The following is a 23207-nucleotide window of genomic DNA, read 5'->3' as shown; positions in this document are numbered from 1 at the left end:
TCACCCAACATGGGGTTATTCTTTTATAAATTAAAAGAAATAAGTGAAACCTGGCAGTGTTTATGAAAGTAGTTTAAATAATCTACACGTGGAAGGCTCACTGATGTTACGCATACAGAAAGATACTTTTATAGAAAAACACAAGTATTTGTGTACAGAAGCAAAAAAGCATTCAAATATTCCCAATATGTTTTGATGGCATTGTTCTATCTGTATCTCTGCTGCACATAAAATCTACAATGTACAGGCCAAAAGTTTGGACACACCTTCTCATTCAATGTGTTTCTTTATTTTCATGACTATTTACATTGTAGATTCTCACTGAAGGCATCAAAACTATGAATGAACACATATGGAATTATGTACTTAACAAAAAAAGTGTGAAATAACTGAAAACATGTCTTATATTTTAGATTCCTCAAAGTAGCCACCCTTTGCTTTTTTTTATAACTCTGCAAACCCTTGGTGTTCTCTCAATGAGCTTCATGAGGTAGTCACCTGAAATGGTTTTCACTTCACAGGTGTGCTTTGTCAGGGTTAATTAGTGGAATTTTTCCCTTATTAATAAAAAAAGCAAAGGGTGGCTACTTTGAAGAATTCTAAATATAAGACATGTTTTCAGTTATTTCACACTTTTTTGTTAAGTACATAATTCCATATGTGTTCATTCATAGTTTTGATGCCTTCAGTGAGAATCTACAATGTAAATAGTCATGAAAATAAAGAAACACATTGAATGAGAAGGTGTGTCCAAACTTTTGGCCTGTACTGTATGTACTGTACTGTATGTATGTATGTATGTATGTATGTATGTATGTATGTATGTATGTATATACACCCACACAACTCCAGTTCTTTCTGCTAGCTTAAGCTAGAAGTTGCAGCTATAGCTTGCAAAAAAATATTTAAATGTGCGTCCTTGTGCACATAAGAAAACAGGGAGCCACACTAAAACATTCTCCATAGCATTACTAGTGGCAAAGACACAAGGTACCTTTAATACACAGGGGCAAATGGGCCTCAGCCCTTATATCTTAAGCCAGTTTCAAAATCAAGAATGGTCTCCACAGACTGCCTCAGAAACACAGCTGAAGCAGACAGAAAAAGTATCATCCTATGAAGTGTACCTTTAAGACCCTCCTCTAATAAGCAGTGTATGTACTGTATACTCACAGACACACAAGCAGGGGTTTTCCTGGCTCAGAATGGGCCTTTGGGGAGGACACATTAAGCAGGGGGGGGGGGTCTGGGGGTCCTCCTCTAAGAAATTTTGAGCGTAAAAGACTTCAATTCCTGCATTCTGATACATTTTTAGGCACCAGTTTATTGTAAAAACGGCTAGAATGTTCTGGTGGCAGGTAACAATACAAAATATAATGGAATATCATTATATTCAGTATTCCAGTAAGGGGGCTTCCACATCCTGGACATGGGCCCGGATAGACTACACTTGACCCCAAAGTCTAGTTGTTTAATCAGAAGGCCTATGAACAGGGCTTATGGTCACTTTCCCCCCCCCCCACTGAGCATGTTATGCTCCCAAGTTGAAAAATGTAGGACCGACTTACATAGGCTACTGGTTTTACTGCTAATTTGTACAATAATACAATCATGTTATGGATACAAAACGTTATGAAGTGTAATGTTTACTACATTATAATGATCAGTAATGTTGCGCCTACAGTGTTACGGACCACCACAGTTCATGCATACATGTGAACCGCGGATAAATTGCAGAGTTTGGTGAAAAAGTGACACTACATGAAGGGGGCACAGCAGAGAGACAGTGCGGAACGACGCCGCTTGTTCGGGGTCATGTGTACACCCGTAGGCCTACACAACTGTACCAAAACACCGAATTGGACTACTATTTAACGTGACTACGAGACGTTTTTAACCGGTCATGAAACTGTCTCAATTTAATACTGATGCTGATCACCGAGAGAGTCCGCTACAGTCTGAACACTGCAAACGGAGCTCACCGCTGAGAGTGTTTGTGCATTTGGAAGACAGCACTTGATGTTTATAATGAAGTAAGGGGAAGGGAGACCTATTATGTCTGAAATGTAAACTCTGGCAGCAGCTAGCAGCTCTACAGATGCTGGAAAAACCATGGCACACAAACACCTCAAACTCTGTCTGGGAACATTTGCTCTTTTGCATGTTTAAACAAAACAAAAGAAAATAGCCCCCAATCATGTTAAAATGTAATCAAATAGGACCATGCATCAGAGTATATTTTAAGGGGTTTCTGCTCCTCTGTTTTAGTCATTTCACAATGTGTGTGTCCCTTAAAGCCACTTGATGGACACGTTTCCCAAACATGTCATTGCATAAGAAAAAGCAGCTTCATTTTGATTGTAAAAACTGCCACTTACCATCCTTCCTCTCTCTGACTGGCAGCAGGTTGGGGGCAGGCTGCAGGGACAACTCTTGCAGCTCATTGGCCACAGCTTCACTCTGAGGGCTGGGGATGAAGGCACCTGCATTTGATCTCTCTCCCAACTTGGTCTCCATGGTTACTAGGTATTCAGAGTGATGCTGGTAGACAGACCTAGGAAGTGAAGAAGCACATGAATGCACACTTGGAATGGTGAAAAACTAAGTTTTAGAGCCACATGAACCACCAACACCCACAAATACTGTGCTAGTGCTAGCTCTTTAAATGATATGCTCTCTCTCTGTATCCACTTTTTTCCTTCCTTCCATACTCCCTGTTCTACCCATCATAAACAACACCTTCAGTCTTTCCCTCCAACTCTCTCTCTCTCTCTCTCTCTGTGTAAATGACTCATTTCCAGTTAAATGAGCCTGTATTTAACAGTGAAGACATAACAGAGGTAACCGATACCCAGGGTTGATAATGGGGCACCCACTCTGTTGTTGTGGCAACTCACCATTAGAGCTGGGTACTGAATTCAATACTTTTTAGGTACCGAACGAATTACTTCTAAAGTATTGAGTATCGAAAATTGCCTTGTCATTCAATACCCAATTTCAATACCCAAGTAGTAAATCTCATCAGAGTCAGTGAGCCAATAAGCATGCAGCATGCTTCTATCAAGATCTAATAATGCTGGTGATTGGCTGTCTCTTCGTTACACGTCGTAGAGGCACGCAGGAAAAACTCTACGTTACGAGACGGGGATCACGTAGTAGGAGCTGAAAAATTAATTTAAAAGATTTGTGTCGTAATGTTCAATGTAATTTCTTTTTGTCAAAATGGATTTATTAAAACTGGTATCAAAAAGAGTATTGTTTAAGAACTGGTATCAAAGTCACGGTATTGGCAGCGGTACAGGTAAGCTTTGAAAGATGCAGCCCTACTCACCATGAACTGGGAGAGTTGCTGTAACAGTGGAGCCAATGAGCTGCTGTGTAAAAACCAACGTTCTCAGTGAAAACACATTACTAAATCAGCCTCTGGCTAATTAGAGAAGAAAGGCAACCCCTGAGGCCAATTACACACACACATATACACACACACACATACACACACACACACACACACACACACAAACAAACAAAAGAAAAAGTCTGAGAGGCCTCAAATTACATTTTAACTACTATCGTTTGCAGCCCATATTTTCAGGTGAGCTCTTTTAATACTCTATAAAATAAAACAGTGTGTATCGGACAACATTGAGTACAGATCCTTTTTACTGAACAAAGTTTAGACTGTATTAAATATAATAACCTGATTAAATATCAGACCTAACTCCTTTCCAAGATATCCAATATTTCTATGCCAAACCAGAGGTGGAGTTAGACCTAGGTAGAGCTGGAGAGAAAATAGTATTATTATATATACTATAGTCTATGGTATAGTCTAGGGGTGGGAATCACCAGAGGCCTCACGATACGATATCATGATACTTATGTCACAATACGATATTTTTGCAATTTTAAACATATTGCAATATTCTGCGATATATTGCAATTTCTTAACTTTTTTTTCCAACTTCAAATTGTTCCCAATTTCAAACTATGTCTAACTTTGTCAACGTCTGTTTTATCTAAAAAGATAAATTTCTCTGTTTGTTCATCTCCCTTCAATTTTGTTGTCGCAAAACGGGATTGTCAAGCAGACAGACTGACCAACACACATACTGTATAATAATAGATCCATACTTGGCGTGTGTGTATTGATACAGTATTGCAACGGAAAATATCGCAATAATATGCTGTATAGAAAAGAATATATAAAGTTACTTGTGTGATACAAACACAACAGGACATTACACAAATGGGCGATAGTGACCCTCCCACCACCGTACAACCCTGCGGCAAATAGCCGGGACCGACTGATCCAGTGTGACTGAAACCTAACAACCATCTTTACAAAGGATAGTGAGGCCATTGAGCCTAAACTATCAATGACAATTAAGTCTTCGAGCCCAAAATAAAATTAAAATAAATAAATTAAATTAAAAAACTAAACGAGGTCCAGCAGCAGCTGTCAATATTGGTTTGACAGTCTACTTGAAAGCAGCTCCGCACACAAGAAGAGCATTTACATGTGCTAAGGGCATTACGCAGCATGCATTGCAGTCAGCTCTGTTGTAAATACGTACCTGAGTACTACCTTTGTTCATGTATGACGTCCATGTTATTGGCTATTACACGGATACAACCAAAGAACTAGCAGAGTTTTTGGCTAGTCCGGGGAAGTTGACAAGTTTGTGCGATACACATGGTGAAGTAAACGATAAGAGAACTATAAGTTCCTGTTAACACTTTCAAAATACAACTCTTATTGGAAATAATCCATACAATTGTTTTGAAAGGAACGCCGCTTAACCTCCGGTATTGTGTCTCTACCTACCTACGCCATTGACATACGCAGATTCATGAACACTTCCTCGCGCCGTGACAAAGTCCCGTTCGCGCGGGACCGACCGACCAACCAGTCAACCAGTCAGTTGTCTGTCCGTAACAGTTTATCTCATGATGAGAATGAAATGGCCAAACTGATTTTTTATTTCTAAAAGAGTGACACCATGGAGTGGCATCTCTCTGCTGCCGCGCGCTTCCAGGTTCCACAGTGAAAAGTTCACTCGCTCAGCACACCTGTCCTGATAAAAATGGGATGCGCCTTTACGACATTTTTGTTACTTTTAGCATTGTTTGGTTGCTAAATATTAATCAGCACTGATAAGGAGGCCATGAAATTTAAAGAAAGGTTCACAATATAAAAAAATATAAAAAATCAATAGCAAGACATAAGACAGACACATTGAAAATCATAAATATAAATAGAGACTAACAGTTTTTCCTTTCAACAAAGAAAAGAAGAGGTGAAAAATTCTCCCACACTCATATGCATATATACATGGCCGGATTAACACGTTAGGGGACCCCTTGGCAAAAAAATGAGATGTGCGGGTCCCCAACCTAAACCCCAATTACTCCCACTCTGCGCAATATGTACTTTGTGTGCTAGTCCCTGGCCCCATTATGCATGGTATTTCAATTAAGCACAATTTATTTTGGGAATATGCAACAAGTAAGCACAAAACTGACATATAAGAAGATCTTCTTAAAACTACACTTTGATAGCAGCACCCTCTTCAAGACAGGGATTTAAACTCAGATAATAAAGCAGGACCCATATCATGTCAGTTGATATTATGCTTTATGTATGTTCTCAAAAGGGATTTCCATTTAAATTAGCACAAAATAATTTGCACAGTTGGTCTGGAGCATTCCGCAATTCCTCTATTTTATCTATTTTACTTTGGGAACAAGTGCACTAGACAAAAAACATCACTCTAAGTATGGAATTATTGCTAGTCTTGTCTTCAGTCATCAATGTCATCTAGTGCTGTTATAGCTTTGTTTTCACAATAAAGCATCAATCAGTAGGCCTACTGAAGCCATTTTTTCAAACCACTACAGTCTCCATTATGTGTCTTGGTTGGCCAAAAAGTTAACCTCACTTTCAAAACTCACTCAAAACACCAAAGCACTTCATGTCTCAAAATAAACTCTTTGGACCTAATATCTTTAATAGTAGCCATACCTTAAATATATAACCTTAATATATAACCGCCTCTCATCCTGCTTCATATGAAAGTAACACGTTTTGTTAAATGTTGCATTATGTTTTTAGAATCAAACATCAACAGCATAGGCGCGTCAGCGACCGGGGCGGAACCATTCTTTCAGTCACAGAAACAGGGGGGGGCAATAATTATGACGGACCAACATGGCGGAAAAACATAGCTAATGCTAAACAAGAGAAGCGAATGTTTGTAATTAACTTGTTAAAATTACATTTTTCACGCGGGAATGTTCACACTAAAGAGACAAATTTCCAGCCATTTTCGGGGTCTATAACGTTAAGGTCAAGAATAACCTGACAACGTACGTAATCGTTACGTTAGGTAGCTAGTTTATCGCTAAAGTTCGTTGACCGTAGCTTTCTACTATAGGAGCCACTGGAAACCAGTTAGTAACCTGGTTAACAGTCCATTATGTGGGGAGAAATCGATCCTCCAGTTAAAACACAACCGAGTTTGTGTGAAAGTGAAGACGAGAGTGAATTACCAGAAGAACCGGTGACACGGTCCCAGCGATGTGACTTCCACCAGCCCGCAGACACCCAGCAGCCACGACAAGACACTCCGGTGAGAGATAACCAGTTACCTCTGTTTTGTATACATAATTACGTATAACGTTAATGCAAATATCTGCACACTGCATTATCTTTCAGTTTTACTGATTGGGTGTCTGCTTATCATACAGTACGTGAGCCACGCTGAGTCCATTTGCGTAAATGACATGGTAGAGTCCATAGCCAGGAGTGGAAGCCCAGTGAAGAGCCAGCAGAAAGGAGATGCTGAACTGACCCTGAAGCAGCGCAGAGAAGAGCTACTGCATCAGTACAGGAGCAGGCCTCTGGTGTTCCTGGAGAGGTACCATGTACGTGTACACAGCTCAGTGTGTGTATGTGTTTATTTACCCACACATTTGTGTGTAGGCTATGTGGGCAGCAGCTGAAAGGGGCTCTTATGTAGGCTGATAGGTACATCTTAACACACAATACGAGTACAATGATAAATTAAAAACTCTTAAAAATATTCACCTTTGGATACTGTTGTTACTAGTGGTATGAAAGGTCTAACTGTAATTTCTTAGACCACAAAGCAGGCCTATCAGCTTCTACATCCGACAAAGGCAGTTCCCAGGATAAAATTAAAACTAGTTGTGGACAATAAAGTAATACAGTTAAAAAGCAACCTTAGTTTAAGACTAGGCTTGATCCTTGCACATTGGACTGCCCTTCTGATTTCATGCATTTTCTGAATTGTTAATAAAGATAGTATTAGTCTCTGTATTTTTATGTTTTTATTTAAAATTGCAAAAATGTATCCCAATATCACAAATCACAAAATAGCCTAAAGGGGCACAGCACAGTCACCATTTGGCAAAGATATTTAGCATACTGGCGACATAGTTTTTGTGCTAACCTATTTGAATTGTTTTTATTTTTAGGCCTACCTCAAACCCCAGAACCTGTCCGCGTTTGCCCACGTCAGCTCAGATCCACGGGCTCTTCACTACAGCAATGTGATAGAGAAACGATCTGCTGCATCAACCAACAGAACAAGGGTTCGCAACCAGCGCTACGCTGCCCTCAGGGCTCTCCAGAGGGGTAGGGGCTATATATATATATACATTCATCCCAGTTAAGACTTCTTTAGTACAAGAATTGTACTGGCTCTCTCAATAAGACATGCTCTGCTTTGTAAACTCATTTTACCATAGCTGTGTTAAAATTATTGTAAATCATTCTTAAATGGTGTAGGCAAGCAACATAAATCTGGTAAAACTAGGGAAAAAAGCTTTCTTTTAAAGGTCCCATGACATGGTGCTCTTTGGATGCTTTTATATAGACCTTAGTGGTCCCCTAATACTGTATCTGAAGTCTCTTTTATATAGACCTTAGTGGTCCCCTAATACTGTATCTGAAGTCTCTTTTATATAGACCTTAGTGGTCCCCTAATACTGCATCTGAAGTCTCTTTTATATAGACCTTAGTGGTCCCCTAATACTGTATCTGAAGTCTCTTTTATATAGACCTTAGTGGTCCCCTAATACTGTATCTGAAGTCTCTTTTATATAGACCTTAGTGGTCCCCTAATACTGTATCTGAAGTCTCTTTTATATAGACCTTAGTGGTCCCCTAATACTGTATCTGAAGTCTCTTTTATATAGACCAATTGACCAACTGCCACTTTGCTCGTTTGGAAGCCATGATGTCTCTCTCTCATGGGTGGGCCAAATTCTCTGGGCGGGCAAAGCAGAGAAAGGGGAGGTAACCTTGCTCCTTATGACCTCATAAGGAGAAGATTCCAGATCGGCCCATCTGAGCTTTCATTTTCTCAAAGGCAGAGCAGGATACCCAGGGCTCGGTTTACACCTATCACCATTTCTAGCCACTGGGGGACCATAGGCAGGCTGGGGGAACTCATATTAATGTTAAAAAAAACCTCATAAAGTGACATTTTCATGCCATGGGACCTTTTTTAAAGGTTCACACAAATATAGATACCGTATTATAACATATTTTCCAATTGCCACTAGTGGTATCAAGCACATAGTTTAAGGTTTTAAGAAATCCACTGCTGAGATACTATCTGCTGCCACCCCAACAATCTCTACACCAATTACTGGCAGTTGTATGTACTGTATACTAGATGAAGTATGTCAACTATGCGTTCAACACAACCGCTGTGCTTTTCTTTCCTTCCCACCTTGTCATCCCTCTGTTCCTCTGCCCCACCTCCTCTTCTAGAGGGCGAGTATTTCAACGATGAGCAGATGCGGATGAGGGAGCCGCTGCTGTATGAACAATATATTGGCCAGTACCTGACTGATGAGGAGGTGAGAGCAGATGTAGCGCCAGCGCTGTCACAGTTTTAGTTCGTCATTCAATGTTCAGTTTAGGAAGCATTTTTATACTCGGCTTGTTTTTTTTTTATAGGGATGTTCCCTTCCAGCTTTTTTGGCCCGATCCCATTTTTAAATAATGAATATCTGCCGATACCGAGTCCCGATCCGATACTTGTATTTGCCTAGATAATAGAGCTCCATACAATTTTTTTTTTTATTTACAAAAATAACTAAGTAAACAAAGTAACTAAAAGATGTCTTCAGCTCAATACATTTAGTGCATTTCTGTAAAACTCACATTTAAAATCAACTTCTACTTAGAATGGTGTAGAATTTACTGACGTTAAAAGATCGGAGTAAAGTGATTGAGGTGACTACTGATCCCCGATCAGTTAAAAAAAAAAAAAAAAAGCCCATATCAGCTCCGATCCGATCGGGACATCCCTAATTCTTTTTAGTAAGTTCTAAATGTGTTTTTAGGTGCTGGAGCGCTCCCAGGAGGCCATGCTGGACGATGCACAGCGGGGACCAGGGGCACCAGCAGGAAGCACAGGAGGGCTCGCCCACCTCCTCCTCAACTCCTACCAGGAGCGTCTCATCCAGAGTCGCCTGCAGGAGGAACAGGAGAGAGAGGAGGGAGCACAGGAGGAAGACGAGGATGAAGACAATGGTGAGAGAGGCCGAAGTTATAAAATAAGTGTAGTGCCTGTGGATTGAAGTGAAGTGAAGAGACAAAGAAGGAAACTGGGTTGGTCTCTGGTCTCCTTTTTTCCTTGGCTTACTCTGACTGCTTCCCTCTCTGTTCTGTCAGCCATCACGTGTCGCTCTCTTGTGTTCCCACTGTAGATATTACCGTCCAGCAGAAGGAATGGGAGCCCACGCCAGAGGAGAAGGCTCTGCTCAGGGAGGAGTTCATCAGTCAGATGCACCAGCGCTTCCTAGATGGCAAAGACAAGGATTTCAACTACAGGTCAGCCAAACCACCACTTAATGGGCAACTTTACGATATATAAAGCCTGCATTTGGATTACACAGACACTGAACAGTGTATCACTATAAATATAAACATCTACTTGGTCCTGCTCAGGATATTTGGGGCTTTAAAATAAGTAATACATGTGATTTATTTCATATTTTATGAAAAATGCAACAGAAAGATATTTTATAACATAAGTAAATAACTTCTGAGTGAGTGGGATTTTTTTTTTTAATCTTTGACAATAAACATGGTTATGTTGTTTCAAAAACGTTTAAATAAACTATAAGTGGCTGGTGGACTTGCTTGTAGCGCCACCGTGTAGCTTCATTTGTAAATAAGAGTGGCACCGAGAAACTTGATTTGTAGTCTATGTAATTTTTCCCGCTTCGGTCCCCCTACAGGTTGTCTCATTGGAACTACAGCTGCAGCTAAAAGTTACATAGTGTTGCTTTAAAGTGCTAATAACATTGAGATCCTATATATTTTTTTTATTAAAACTAAGTGGATTTAATGTCATTAGTGGCAAATTTCATATGTAAACACATTGCAGATACTGGTATCCTGACCACAGATGCCTGCGAGATTTATTCTACTACGGTTACATTTTAAATTAGGAACAACATAGTAGCTAATTTACAGTGGATTAATATTGTTAAAATAATGTTATGTTAAAGTTATGTCCAGAAAAAGTAACTAGGTGTGTGTGCGTCCGTCCGTTACAGTGAGGTGGACGAGAACCCGGACTACGACAACTTGGACATAGTCAGCAGAGATGCGGAGGATAAATACTTTGATGAAGATGATGATGAGGAGGAGGAGGAAGACGAGGTGGAAAATGATGAAGAGGAAGAAAATATGACAGAATAGTGGCTGTATTATTAGAACTGTAGTAACAACTGTCACACTCACTGCTTTGATTGAACTGTAAATACAAATGTACAAAATAAGGATATGTATTTCATTTTTTAACGTGAATGCAAACATACTGTAGCTTGTAATAAGTAATGTTTTTGAGTCTTTGCAAATATAGATATAATGCCCTTCTGACAAAAGGACTAAAGACCGGATGACTGATTGCAGTTTTCTTTTCACCTTGTTTACGTCCTGCACAAATACAATCTACAAATGTCAACATAAGCCAAACGAAGAACAAGGATAAAATCACCTTACAGGAAGAAAATAAAGTTTTGGCTGAAATACACATTCAAAAATTAGACGCAATTAATAAACATTTAGCAAAGTCATTTTGGCATTTTGTTTTCATCTGCTAAAATTTTACAAACATGAACCACTACTTTTAATTAACTGCTACTCCTACAATATTGTTTTCTGCCACAGTCAGCACCATGTGGGCAAAGGCCATGCGTATAATATACAATAAAAGGCATCAATGTTAATTCTTAACAATATTGCAAAAACTTTACGGTCATCAATTTACACACGCAGGAAATAGCATGTGTTCTATAAGGAGTTCCAGTAAAGAAAGTATTAACATTTCTCAAAAACATACTGAACATTATGGGGAACTAATTTCTCTGATCCTTTTCCACTCATTTGTTTTCTTTACTAGAGTAGTTATATAAACACAATACGATGTGTCCTGCTTTTTCCCCGCTTTAAAGTAGTGCTACACACATGAGGAAAATATCTTATTTTTGATATATATTTTGATTGATATTGCAAATGCAATATGGTTCACAACATTAGAGGGAATGCTCATTTTAGCATTATTCTCATTGTCATTGAAAATATATATTAAAGTGAGATTATTTTGCAAGTATTTGTACCAAAAAAAGATTTTTTTTCTTGTCTGTAGAATACAATTTGGATATTGCACTAGTCCATATTGAAATTTTATATATATATATATATATATATATATATATATATATATATATATATATATATATATATATACATATATATATGGTTTACTTCACATTCACAGACAAAATGTCATTTCACAAACTACACTTCTGATGCACATCTTTGGTCATGTTGGTACCATCTTTACTTACAGTCATGGCCGGTAAACGGTACAATCATTTTCTTTCACAATGATTAAGGTCAAGTTGACATTTTGGTCCATATTCATCAAGTGGCTCCGAGTATTAAATTGGCCCAGATTACTGGGAGGGACTCATTTTAGCTTTCACCTTCTAAAGTCGATGCTGTCGCTTGCGACATAACAATACATAATTTATATGGTTTTTTGTTGAGAAGCGGAGAGATTCGCCGTTTCAATGAGGTCCTCTAAATTACACAATTGTGTAACAATTGTAGGCCATCCAGAAGCTTTTTAATTCTATAATTCTAATTCATCATGGAATTACAGTGTGGTTGTAACATACATAAACAATTACGAATCCAAAAATCACCTCATGTAATCTCCGTTTTGCTTCTCGATGTTTTTAGCTCATTAGCTGATAGCTTCAGCTTTTCAACAAGTGCTTTCGGTGTCTTTGTAGCCCTTCCAGAAGCTTAGTAATCCGGCCTGAAAGACAGAGGCTTTTTGGAGACTAACACAAGTAATTTCATAGCGATAAATCCGCGATTGAACGGCTATTTACTGTATTTAGTCATCTTTTTGTACAAAAAAACCCCGATGTATTCGCGTTAGCCGGACGACAGCTTGGATAGTGACGCCTTGACTGACAGCTCTGTCAACCAATCACTAGGGATGGCTGACGCGAAACTGACGTTCCGAAGCTTTGTTGAGATAGCGGATTTTTGGTGATATAGTGACATTTATAGTGCGATTTGTTTAGTTATATTTAGGCTTACATTTAAATTTACACATTGACTGATAGGCTAGAGACAGACAGAGCATAGCCTACATACAGTGACACATTAATAGATAGATACATATATAGCTACATAGATATAGATTAAGATAGATAGATAGATAGATAGATAGATAGATAGATAGATAGATAGATAGATAGATAGATAGATAGATAGATAGATAGATAGATAGATAGATAGATAAAAATGGAAGCTCCGTTTTCATTTTCATTCAGAGCCACAAATGTCAACATCAGGCCCATCATAATCAACATCAACACCAGTAGAAACACAGGACAGTTTATGGGAACGTTTTGATGATCGTATCCGTGAAACCAAGATGATACACAATGCTACATGTAGCTGATGCTACAGTGGAAGAGAAAATACCTCAACTATGCGTTTTTGCCCAGAACTCATGATCCCCTAACTTACTGGAAAGATTAGATTAGACTTTTTATTTGTCCCCGTAGGGCAATTTGTTCTGCAGCAAGACATAAACACAAGACAGTCACAAATGCAAAACCAAACTACATAAAAATACTTGATGTTACAAGCTCTGGTTAAACAGCTGAGAATTGAGAAGATAAATACGACCATATGTTAAAGGAACCATATGTTAAAAGGAACATCTAACAATATTCCTCATAACATTTTTTAGAGAGAGCAGTAATCTTTCCTCATTTGTATGTCCTTGCTAAAAAAATATCTTTGCATGCCAGCAACAAGTGTCCCTTGTGTGAGGATTTTTTCAAAGGCTGGAGACATTATCTGTAAAAAAAGAAGTAGGCTAAGTCCTTCCACAGCAGAGAAATGAATATTTTGGAATAAAAATCTATAAAAAAGTGAGACATTGTGGCTTGATTTCTTTTATTAATTCATTTTTCATGACCAAAATAACATTATGCACAGTGAGGAGCCTACAAGCTTCACATATTTTTTCTAATGGCTTGTTGTCAAGGTTGTTTCAGATCAACACCTGCAAGTGACCACTAGGTGTCACCGTTGAGACGGGGGTCGGATTGTTTCGAAGCCTCGACACAATATGGCACTTTTGCTTCAACTGTTTCATTGTTTCACGAAGCCTCGATCTGCCCACCACTACCAATCACATGAAGTTATATGATCAAGTTTGCTCAGCGAATACAGAGGCCTTACAGGCCTTATTTACTGTGTGTGTGTGTGTGTGTGTGTGTGTGTGTGTGTGTGTGTGTGTGTGTGTGTGTGTGTGTGTGTGTGTGTGTGTGTGTGTGAAGAATACTCTAAGAGATGTGATCGTTTGATTTCTGGAGGAAGGAGAGGCTGGGGTCGAATTGAAAGTTAAGCAAAAGGTTTAATAAAACAACACGATGAAAACGACAGTCAAAACTCAATCAAACATAAAACATAAAACACTGCCAGCAGCAGACTGCAAAACATGCTTCCCCTGTCGGGTCACAGTTAGCAGCCATGCGACATGACAAAACAATACACTGTAAACAACGGTCTTCAAAATGCTTCCCTTGCGGGGTCACAGATTGAAGCCCCGAATCTTTCTCCTGATCCCACATTTATTCCTCTCTTTCTCAGGTTAAGGACACACCTCTGAATTTCAAGTTTACTACAGGTCACAGACAAAGGTCATTTATCATGGTAGTGCTGATTATATTCAAGTTTACAGAGATACACATTTTCTTTGTTCTAAACAAGTCTGGCCCAACAGGGGGTGGCTCCCCCAAAACAGAATAGATCTCCATGTGTGGAGACAAGGAGCTTTCTCCTGTATGCTAAATGACTGATATGACCTCTTCTGATTCTCTAGAAGCTAGAGAAGGTGTGAGCCTGACAAATGCTGATTAGTGTAGTTACTTGATTAGATTTAGCTGCAGGCCCCATTAAACAATGTTTTCAAAACATAAGCATGGTTTTAACTTTTTACAACCTAACACTTGTCATAGTAGGAAAAGCACAGCTGAAATTGATAACCTTAACGATGGCTCAATTCCATCAAGTGTCCCAGTAAGATATTTCAGTGAGTCAGCATGCCCAATACCAGGGCCTCTCCTAAGTGGAACGCAGCCATCATTAATGGTTTGGAATACACCCGTGCTTTTCCTACTATGATATGTCAACATGTCTGCCGTGAAAAAGGTCTATTGATCTCATCCACCATTGGTCCTAGCAGATAGGAGCCTAGAGATTGAATTGAGTGTGATTCGGCCTACTGATGTCAAATAGCAGACAGATAATGCATCGAGGATGACACAAATAACTTTTTGGATAAAAGCGTATGGACTTTTATGGGGGGAAAAAATCAAATTGTTTCATATTTTTGTTAGTTACAGAGTTTATTTTTGTTTCCCCTGATTGCCAAGACTTGGGATAACAATTTCAGATTTCAATACATATCTGTAAGATTTCATTTCTGTTACCTTTTTTATAGTCATATATAACAATTTATGCTTGGTTGTATTTTGCTTTCAGTTTCTTAATGGAAAAAGATGATGTCACTGTCATAGTCCTTTTAAAACTAGCCAACACGATTGTATCCAGTTGTCAAAGGGTTGTTTTGGTTGTGGCTGCACCATGCAAGCTTGTCCATATTGTCAACCTTACAGTTAGGCTCCAATGAAAAGAATTTCATTTTTTGAGTTTCTTAATTTTCAGAGTGTAGTATTCATCTTGCAACTTAAAAACTTTTAGTTGCATTTTTATTTTCTCTCTCTTCAGCTGGTCAAGGTCCATTGTATCCAGATTAGACTGAGTGGAGATTGGACCCTCCACTATGTCGGAGGCCTGAGTGCTGTCTGAGGCACTGCGTGGAAAAAAAACATATTTAACATCCTTGAAGCATCTTTGTTTATCCAAATAATCCAAAATAATCCAAATATCCAAATAATGTGACTATTAGACCTTACCTTTTCTCTATTTTGATCACTTGTGATTGTGCTGCATCATGGCCAGAGGAGGTGGCATCTGTACAGATAGTATAAAACATGTATTTCAATTTGAAATGCAGTTTTTGTCTTGCACAAACAACTAAAATGTACTTCTCTTTTGGTTTCTGAACAACATATTCATTGCCTGAACGCTCTCATCCTTAATACCTCTCTGAATGGGTTCTGTGTTTGTGGCGACATCTCTATTTTCGGTTCCCTGTGTGACTAACAGAACAGGGGAGATTCGGAGTTCGGCAGTGTGATTGCTGGTTGAGCCGATGTCTTCAGGTTTATTCAGGAGTTCAGGTTGGATGTCCGGGGCCCAGGCCACTGGTGTGCACAGAGTTGTTCCAGTTTTGATTTCTCTCTGTCCATCTTCGTTTCTTTCATTACTTTGTCCCCCAAGGATGGGTGGGTCCGACATGTGTGAGGGATCAACGGGGTCATCTTTTGCCGAACCACTGTGCTCTCTCTCCTCTTCACTTTCCGCATCCCCATCCAATGGCTTACACCAGCTGTCTGCTCACAAACAAAACTGAGGTTACAGAACAGAATCAACGTGGATTACAAAGTTAAATAATAATGTGGAATTTTTTTCTTTCTTGACTTTGGTCTGTCAAGATATTAAAACAGAGTACATACTAACTAGGGCTGCACAATATATCGTTTTTTTTAATCGTCATATCAACTGGCGCAATAAACACATCGTGAAAGGCTGAGATATATCGCGAAAGACACTCAAGAAGATATCAGTAGAAAACTGCACTCTAAAATCTAACTGTCATTCTTATTTTTGTTGTGCCTTTTATATTCAATTCAGTTGTTCAATTTGCTCAATAAAAGAATGTTGGCAATTATTTCCTTTAATTTGTTTTTGATTTAACCAGCAATTTGTTGTATTTTAACATAACACTGAAAGCAGCAGAAATGCAGAACTGAGTACACTTTAATATCTGTTTATTTATCGCGGGTAATATCGTTATCGCGATATTCAACGCTATCGCATATTTTCCTCATATCGGGAAAGATGCGTTATGAGCGTTACCCCACAAATGTGTCCAACTGATTTAATCACACTGCTCACTCACCAATATGTTTGAGTAGGACAAATATTACATGAATATTTACAAACCTTCTAGTGGATGCTCCATGCCGCTGGGCTGACAATCTCTCGTGGTCTGAAACTTAGAGCACATACAGAATCATGAGAGCACTATATAATAATGGTGCAATAATGTGCTATCACTAACAGAGAGTATGAGGAGTATAGCGGTGTCATGGGTCTGTCTGTTTTCCTGTCCTCTCCCTTTTTCCCTGTGTTTGTTGTCTGTAGGGCTGCTCCCTCTTAGTTGATTAGTCGACTAATCGGTCGTTTTGGTCTCAGTCAACTTAGATTTCTTTAGTCGATTAGTCATGTTTTATGCTTTTTCATGCTGAATGAGTTATTTCCAAGAAACGTACGAGCACATCTCTGGTAAACACAATAATTAAAGTGGTGCTTTTGCATGACTCTTTGCGGAGAAACTCATATTTACAGATCTGTCGATTAAATCAACTGATCGATTAGTCGATACAATTGAATGAGTGTTAGTCGACTAAGAATTTCTTCAGTGGAGCACAGCCCTAGTTGTCTGTGTGTTTGTCTGTGGCGAGAGGTGCTTCCAAGAGGATCTAGGTCAAGGGGCGTGGCCACTCTCTCCTGCTCTGTTCCAGCTCAGCTGCAGCACATTCCACTAATCAACCTAGCAGTTTATCTACCCGGGCTGTTCACCTTTTCAGCGCCAGTTCGTCACAACCATACTAGTGGTAACTTGGCTCACAATTTACAACTAGAGATTCTGCTCTTAAGTTTCCCTGCATTCTTGCTCAGTGTTGATTACTTCTTTGTGCCCCAGTTAACGTTTGTCTCCTCAACTCAGATCCCGTTCTGAACCTGCTACCTACCTGCTGCTCCCCTGCTGTGACCTGCTTGCCTGCTGCCTGCTCACCTCGCCACTCAGCTCTCCTCGCTCCCTCGTACTGACCACCTGGGTGAGTGAAGACTGGACTCTCTTCGCCGCCCTACGTCGAGTCTCAGTTCTGCCTGACCACACTCCAGTCCGCCTCCCCTCCAGCTTCAGTCCCAACCAGGAGTCACTCAACCTGTACTAATTCCTCTCTGCACATTTCCAGATTGTAAAATAAACTCTTTAACTGCTCCTCTGTGTCCGTGTTGCCTGTCTCTTGAGTTCTGGGTCAAAAACGAGAGCCTAACAAGCGGTTCCTCTGTGTAGTTTACTCCCTTATTTATTTGGAGTTAATAAAACTCCTCCATAAGATCAGTAGATGACAACGTCTGACGTTACTCCTAACGGTTACTAATGAGCACTAAACGCTCATGAGAATGTCATTAGTTTTGTAGTTATTAAATCTTAATTCAAAGTATTTGACAAATTAAAATCTTGACCTGATGATTGGCGTTAGCCAAAGTTATTACAGTTGAACCTGAGGATAGTCTGCATTGTCAGACCTTTCTCCACAACGCTGCGGAGGAGGGTCTGGCTAGTCCACACAGCATTCGGGGATGGGATGTGCTCTGGTTTATTGGCATGTCTTTAAACCAATCGCAATCGTCTTGGGTGGACGGAGAAACGGTGCCTCTGCAAAAATATTCTCGGGAAGGAACTTGTTTTGGTGGAACATGTGCACGTTCAAAAGTAGTTTTAGTCGTGCAACAGAAAACTCCGATTGGACAGATAGTCTAGCTAGCTGTCTGGATTTACCCTGCAGAGATCTGAGGAGCAGTTAACCATAGTCCTCAGAAATACACTGTTTAAAGCACCATTGTGTTATTTTTTGAGTTCATTCTTAGCAAAAACCCCTTTGTTCTTTCACAAATGTGTGCTCATTCATGTGTAATTACTTCCACCAACTAAAGAAAGTATTCTCGTAAGCGTAGAATCTGCCATTCCGAAACATTCAGAATACATACAAGCGAGTCGCTTGTATGTATTCTGCTATGTTGCGCCTCCATCTTTAAAATACATCAGCCAAAGAGGGACATACCTCCGCCTTTCGCGCTGGCACGATGACGAATGCCAGGGGGAGATTACTCGATCTGCCGGCAGATTTGAAAGCCTTTTGGAGATAGAGGATCACGCTGATACTTTACTAACATTAGCTTGCATTCATTTGGGAACCTGATAGCTGATTTTAGCAATAAAATGGTACCAAAATAACGAAAATGTCAAACTATTATTACACTGGAAGGAACACTCACGGACAAAGTCGTTCTTCTTAAATAACACAGCCACCGTAGGAGTTAAAACGCGATCGGAATGGGAGGGGCTAGAAAGTAATATTCAGTTGGTTGTCATATACAATTTCACCGCTAGATGGGAGAAATTCTTACACAATGTAGCTTTAAAATTCCAACACAAAGAAATCGGAAGGTGACGGACATCCGGCCCGAAAATGAGCAAAATCCATCGGAATTTCCGGCGGCACCTGAACAATCCCGGAAATGCAACGTTGTCGATATAGACTATCCTGAGGAAGTCCTTAAAGTGTTTGCTAGGTTTTATGGGAATCCATCAATAGTTGTTGTTGAGACATATTTCACACAAAACCACAAACATCAACCTCATGGTGGCGCTAGAGGAAAGTCAGGGGCTCACCAAAGTCATTACGATTGATCCACTGGGGACCACGAATCCCCCCCACCATGAGCAGTGGCGCGCCAAACAAACCAATGTCAGACCAACATTGCCATTCTAGAGCCACAGCGTAAGCACGGCAAAAAGCTTCTTAGTGTTTTGAGACATACTGTAATACAGAGGCTGATGCACACACACTAAAGCAGGAAACAACTCCACAGTTTCTCTCCCACATTACCTCTGGAAGCCTTTTGAGGACGACTTTTACTTCCTTCTGCAATTCATTTTTCTCCGATGTCAAAAGGATGACGTCTGTCGGAAAAAGGAGTGATATCACACATCCACAGGTAAACACTTACTGTAGTGGCCTGACATGCTCACATTCATTTCAATAATAGTTTTTCTACAGACGATGACTTCTGTAGGAAACATCGCCTTCGAACACACCGTCGTCTTCGTCGTTTTCAGCAACAGGAGGCATATCCTCAGCTTCCATTTCATCTTCCTCTTTTTTGCTCTCGTCAACTCCTGAATCTACCACGTCCCCTCCATCTTCAACCTCTACTCTTTCCTCATCTCCCTCCTCTGTCTCCTGTGTCAGTTCTTCACTGCCTGGAAACCAGCTGTCATCTTTAACGTCGTCTTCCTCCGATTCTTCCGTGGACTGTATGTCTGACTCTTTGAAAGGGATATAATAAAAGGTCAACTTTAGGTAATTGTTATTTATTACTTGGTAGGGCTAAACATTTAAAAAGAATGTATATCAAATTAATATTAACTTGGCATGCACACTGCTTGTTGTTGTTTAATCTAAATCATGGTCATCAGGCGTAATTTACATAGGGGATCCAATTTGGGCTTTTTCCGAATTTTTTGTAGCTTTTTTGGACGTATTTTTTTTGCGTTTTCATTGTTTTTTTTAACAATTTTTCCACGTTATCGACACCTTTCTGGAGTTTTTTTTCCAAAGTTTATGTTGCTTCTTCCAGAGTTTTTTTTTCGCCTTTTTTGAGGTTATTCTTTACAAAGTTTTTGTCTCTTTTTTTCGAGTTTTTTTCCAAGGTTTTTCACCGTTTTTGTCGCTTTTCACACGTTTTTTTCTACAATTCTTTCGATGTTTTTGTAGCTTTTTTTATCAATACACGCAGACATGTCCCGGCACCTCACTTGATAGTTGGAGATCTCAACCCCTCCCCCCCCCACAATGTTGAACCCAAAGTTACACCCTTGATCTAGTTACTTGTTTAAGTGACAGTACAGGAACTTAACAAACCTTCAGACTGGCTCTCTGATATGCAATTACGTGACAGGATTTTCTTTTGCTGGGAGAAAGAAGAAAATAAAAATAAAAAATAAAATACAAGATTCTTTGTAACCGAGTTGCATCAATGTACTGTATATCCCATTGTATTCGGACGTCCAGTTACCTTGATAGTCTCAGTTCTTCTCTTTTTAAATCCTCTGGTGTTCAACAAACCTTGCTGTGATAAAAGTCAGAAGTTGGTTAGGCAGTTCATTTACAGTTTGTTCTGATTTTTCTTGAATAAAGAAAAGTGCACTTTGCATAAAGAACAACAAAACCTTACCTCAAACAAGAACTGCAGAGGCTTTTTATTATGGGAAATACTTGTTTTCCATTTTTTACTGGAGGCTCTACCCCCAAAGTCCTCGAAGGCACCGGGAGAAAACCAGCGGCCCTCAGACTCGATACACACCTCACCTAAACACAGCAACACAAATTAATAACATATAGGATAGGAAAAAACAACAACAATGTGTCTACTTCTTTATGAATTATAGATTCTGCTTACCCCTGTATAGCTTTTTCACATGCAGGATGCCATTTTTGTTTCCACAGGTTACAGACAAGAGTCCTTTGTATAATGGATCATACAAGAGTAGCACACACAGTTGACATGTAGCACATATCAGTACAAGAAAGTATTGTGTATGTATTTTCCCTCTTTTTTTGTGTTGTCAAAAACTACTCACATAATAAAAAAAAAAAGTAGCAAATGGATAAATGGATGCTCTATGTATGGCATGGCTCTATAGACTCACTATTATCCTCTGCTCTCTGGTTATGAGTGTTCTGGGTGGATGTGGCTGGCTGCTCATCGTCTTCCTGATATTCCTCTTCTTCCTCCTCCTCCTCCTCGTCATCATAATACTCTTGATATTTGGGTATCTTTCTGTTCCTTGTGCTACTTCTCCTGTCCATATCGTTTTCTTCTTCTTCTTCTTCCTTTTCTTTACAAAAGTAAGTTAACCGATTTAGTCTTATTAGTCTTATTGAAGTACAACAGAAGAACAGTATACTGTGAAAAGTATACTTTTGTCCACTGGATGGCGCAAGAAGAAAAATATTTTGCGCGCCAATGCACAGATCCAGTTTCAGATGGTGACACTGGTGATTCTGGTTTGGCCCTACAGATAACCAATGGCAGTATTAAGAGGTGGGAAGCCAGTGGGGGATCCTGTCCCTGTGGTCTGATAACCACTGATAACGCCCATTCAATCCAATGATAACATTCGAAGCGGGTGGTCTGACTGTGAGGAAGAAAGTACAGTGAGTCTCCTATGGACAGTATGAATTGGAACAATACAGTAGAGCAGAAAGGGGGAAAGGTAAAGATTTTTTCCCTGACGATAAACTGTATATGCACATCAATTTTGTTTTATTCTAGCCTTTCCTTGTTCATGATTTCCTAATCAGCTCCTGTTAGCATGGCAGGATGTATCCAGAGAATTCATGTCTTAAAGCACAGTCATTTTTAAGGCTATGTATTATTAGTAGGAGTGTTGGACTCACGGTTTTTACATTAAAGGAGGAACTTCAGCGGTATAATAATCATCTAATGGACATTTTTTACATGTCTCAGATACTATAATCAAATTTCAGAGCTAGAGGGGAGGACAGAGGGAGCCGCACGATCCTCTGACATTTTTTCCAAACAAATTTTCTCTCTCTCTCTCCTACAATTTTCACCCTTCTTAGCCTACATCATTTTAGGTCAAAATGTAGTAGGGACATTTGTGTCGGTCGCAGACAGATTTACCGAACTTAAACTTTTGGCTCTGTTCATACCAACTGCCTATAAAAACAACGAAAAACAATATCCTGTTTGTTACCAGCTCTGTGTAGCATCTATTTGAAACCACAAACATAAAAACCACATCAATGCGTTCGCCAGACCTTTATCTCTTTGGTGATGATTTACAGAATTACAGAACAAACTTGAGAGGTATAATTATCATTAAATGGACATGTTTGACACACACACACACACACACACACACACACACACACACACTAATGTAAATATTGTGCTCATCCTTGTGCTAGAAAGCTATATAGTAAAGTTGTGTTCTGTGCTTTAAACTGTGAGTGCCTGCCTTGGTACAAAACAAATCACTGTATCATTCATGTGGTTCCTGACAATAAACTTGAATTTCCCAAACTCTTTTCCAATTAATAGATTCCACATTCCAGACGTTGCTCACACCCATAGAGGGCATATAGGGTTACTTCTTGTTATTTAATCATTTAATAAAACAATAAAAAAATAAATGGCGAGTAAATAAATTCAGCATTGCACCTACCAGTTTTATTTTCGACTGGGAAATACAGAGATTTCTGCAGGAAACTTCACATCCAACAGAGACTACAGGTCATTGTTGAAGATGATCGTCCCCCCGCGAGCTCCATATGGGCTCTTCGGCCAAACCCCCCCCCCCCAAACATACTATCGCATCCTATGCTTATCTGTAGAAGTGTCGGGCAGATTTGCTCCGTTTCCTGGACAAAAAAGCCGCGAATGGAGGCGGAAATGTGCGTTCAGGGAGGTGGAGGAACTGAGTTTAAACACTGCCCTGAAATGAAAAGAAATGAAAGTGAAAGTTGAGTCATCTTTTAAACGCTTTCCTGTACATTCATGACTGGTGGGTTTTTGAAGATACAATCTGATCATATAGGCCTAGCCTGCTTTATTT

The 23207-nt window shown here is 39.5% G+C and overlaps 3 protein-coding genes across 4 annotated transcripts in view; 1 reads left to right on the top strand and 2 right to left on the bottom strand.

Annotated features, from left to right (window-relative positions):
• The window catches only part of LOC120574286 (myocardin-related transcription factor A-like), a 36743-nt gene extending 31924 nt beyond the window's left edge, over positions 1-4819 (bottom strand). Inside the window, 2 exon segments of the mRNA XM_039824586.1 lie at positions 2379-2554; positions 4575-4819. Coding sequence (XP_039680520.1) covers positions 2379-2517 — 139 coding nt within the window. The 5' untranslated portion in view covers positions 2518-2554; positions 4575-4819.
• A 1357-nt stretch (positions 4820-6176) lies between these two features.
• ccdc97 (coiled-coil domain containing 97) lies at positions 6177-11121 on the top strand. Its single transcript, XM_039824585.1, has 7 exons — positions 6177-6629; positions 6748-6924; positions 7498-7657; positions 8801-8889; positions 9379-9568; positions 9745-9868; positions 10600-11121. The coding sequence occupies exons 1-7, from the start codon at positions 6477-6479 to the stop codon at positions 10742-10744; spliced, it is 1038 nt and encodes a 345-aa protein (XP_039680519.1). The 5' UTR covers positions 6177-6476; the 3' UTR covers positions 10745-11121.
• A 3616-nt stretch (positions 11122-14737) lies between these two features.
• Positions 14738-22929, bottom strand: LOC120574282 (DNA ligase 1-like). 2 transcript variants are annotated; one of them, XM_039824582.1, is made up of 12 exons: positions 22818-22929; positions 21276-21464; positions 21026-21088; positions 20801-20934; positions 20642-20695; positions 20488-20536; positions 19662-19892; positions 19453-19526; positions 16712-16763; positions 15748-16098; positions 15559-15616; positions 14738-15455 (listed from the first exon to the last, which is right to left on the bottom strand). In XM_039824582.1, the coding sequence occupies exons 2-12, from the start codon at positions 21433-21435 to the stop codon at positions 15281-15283; spliced, it is 1401 nt and encodes a 466-aa protein (XP_039680516.1). In that variant the 5' UTR covers positions 21436-21464; positions 22818-22929; the 3' UTR covers positions 14738-15280. The 2 variants fall into 2 exon arrangements, with proteins under 2 accessions (XP_039680516.1, XP_039680517.1); XM_039824583.1 differs by having other exon boundaries at positions 21276-21764; positions 22818-22919.
• Between the last annotated feature and the right edge of the window lie 278 nt (positions 22930-23207).

This window comes from Perca fluviatilis, chromosome 15 (genome assembly GCF_010015445.1).
Source record: "Perca fluviatilis chromosome 15, GENO_Pfluv_1.0, whole genome shotgun sequence".
Taxonomy (NCBI): Eukaryota; Metazoa; Chordata; class Actinopteri; order Perciformes; family Percidae; genus Perca; species Perca fluviatilis.
This window is presented reverse-complemented; position numbering and strand designations above follow the sequence as displayed.

Excerpts from the sequence above, each read along its gene's own strand:
- ccdc97 (XM_039824585.1), top strand. The coding sequence starts at position 6,477 with ATGTGGGGAGAAATCGATCCTCCAGTTAAAACACAACCGAGTTTGTGT. Across the intron at positions 6,630-6,747 it reads AGCCACGACAAGACACTCCG|TACGTGAGCCACGCTGAGTC; the intron begins GTGAGAGATAAC and ends CTTATCATACAG. Across the intron at positions 7,658-8,800 it reads CCTCAGGGCTCTCCAGAGGG|AGGGCGAGTATTTCAACGAT; the intron begins GTAGGGGCTATA and ends CTCCTCTTCTAG.
- LOC120574282 (XM_039824582.1), bottom strand. The coding sequence starts at position 21,435 with ATGGACAGGAGAAGTAGCACAAGGAACAGAAAGATACCCAAATATCAA. Across the intron at positions 16,099-16,711 it reads CATGGAGCATCCACTAGAAG|ACAGCTGGTGTAAGCCATTG; the intron begins GTTTGTAAATAT and ends GTTTGTGAGCAG. Across the intron at positions 15,617-15,747 it reads CACAGAACCCATTCAGAGAG|ATGCCACCTCCTCTGGCCAT; the intron begins GTATTAAGGATG and ends CTATCTGTACAG.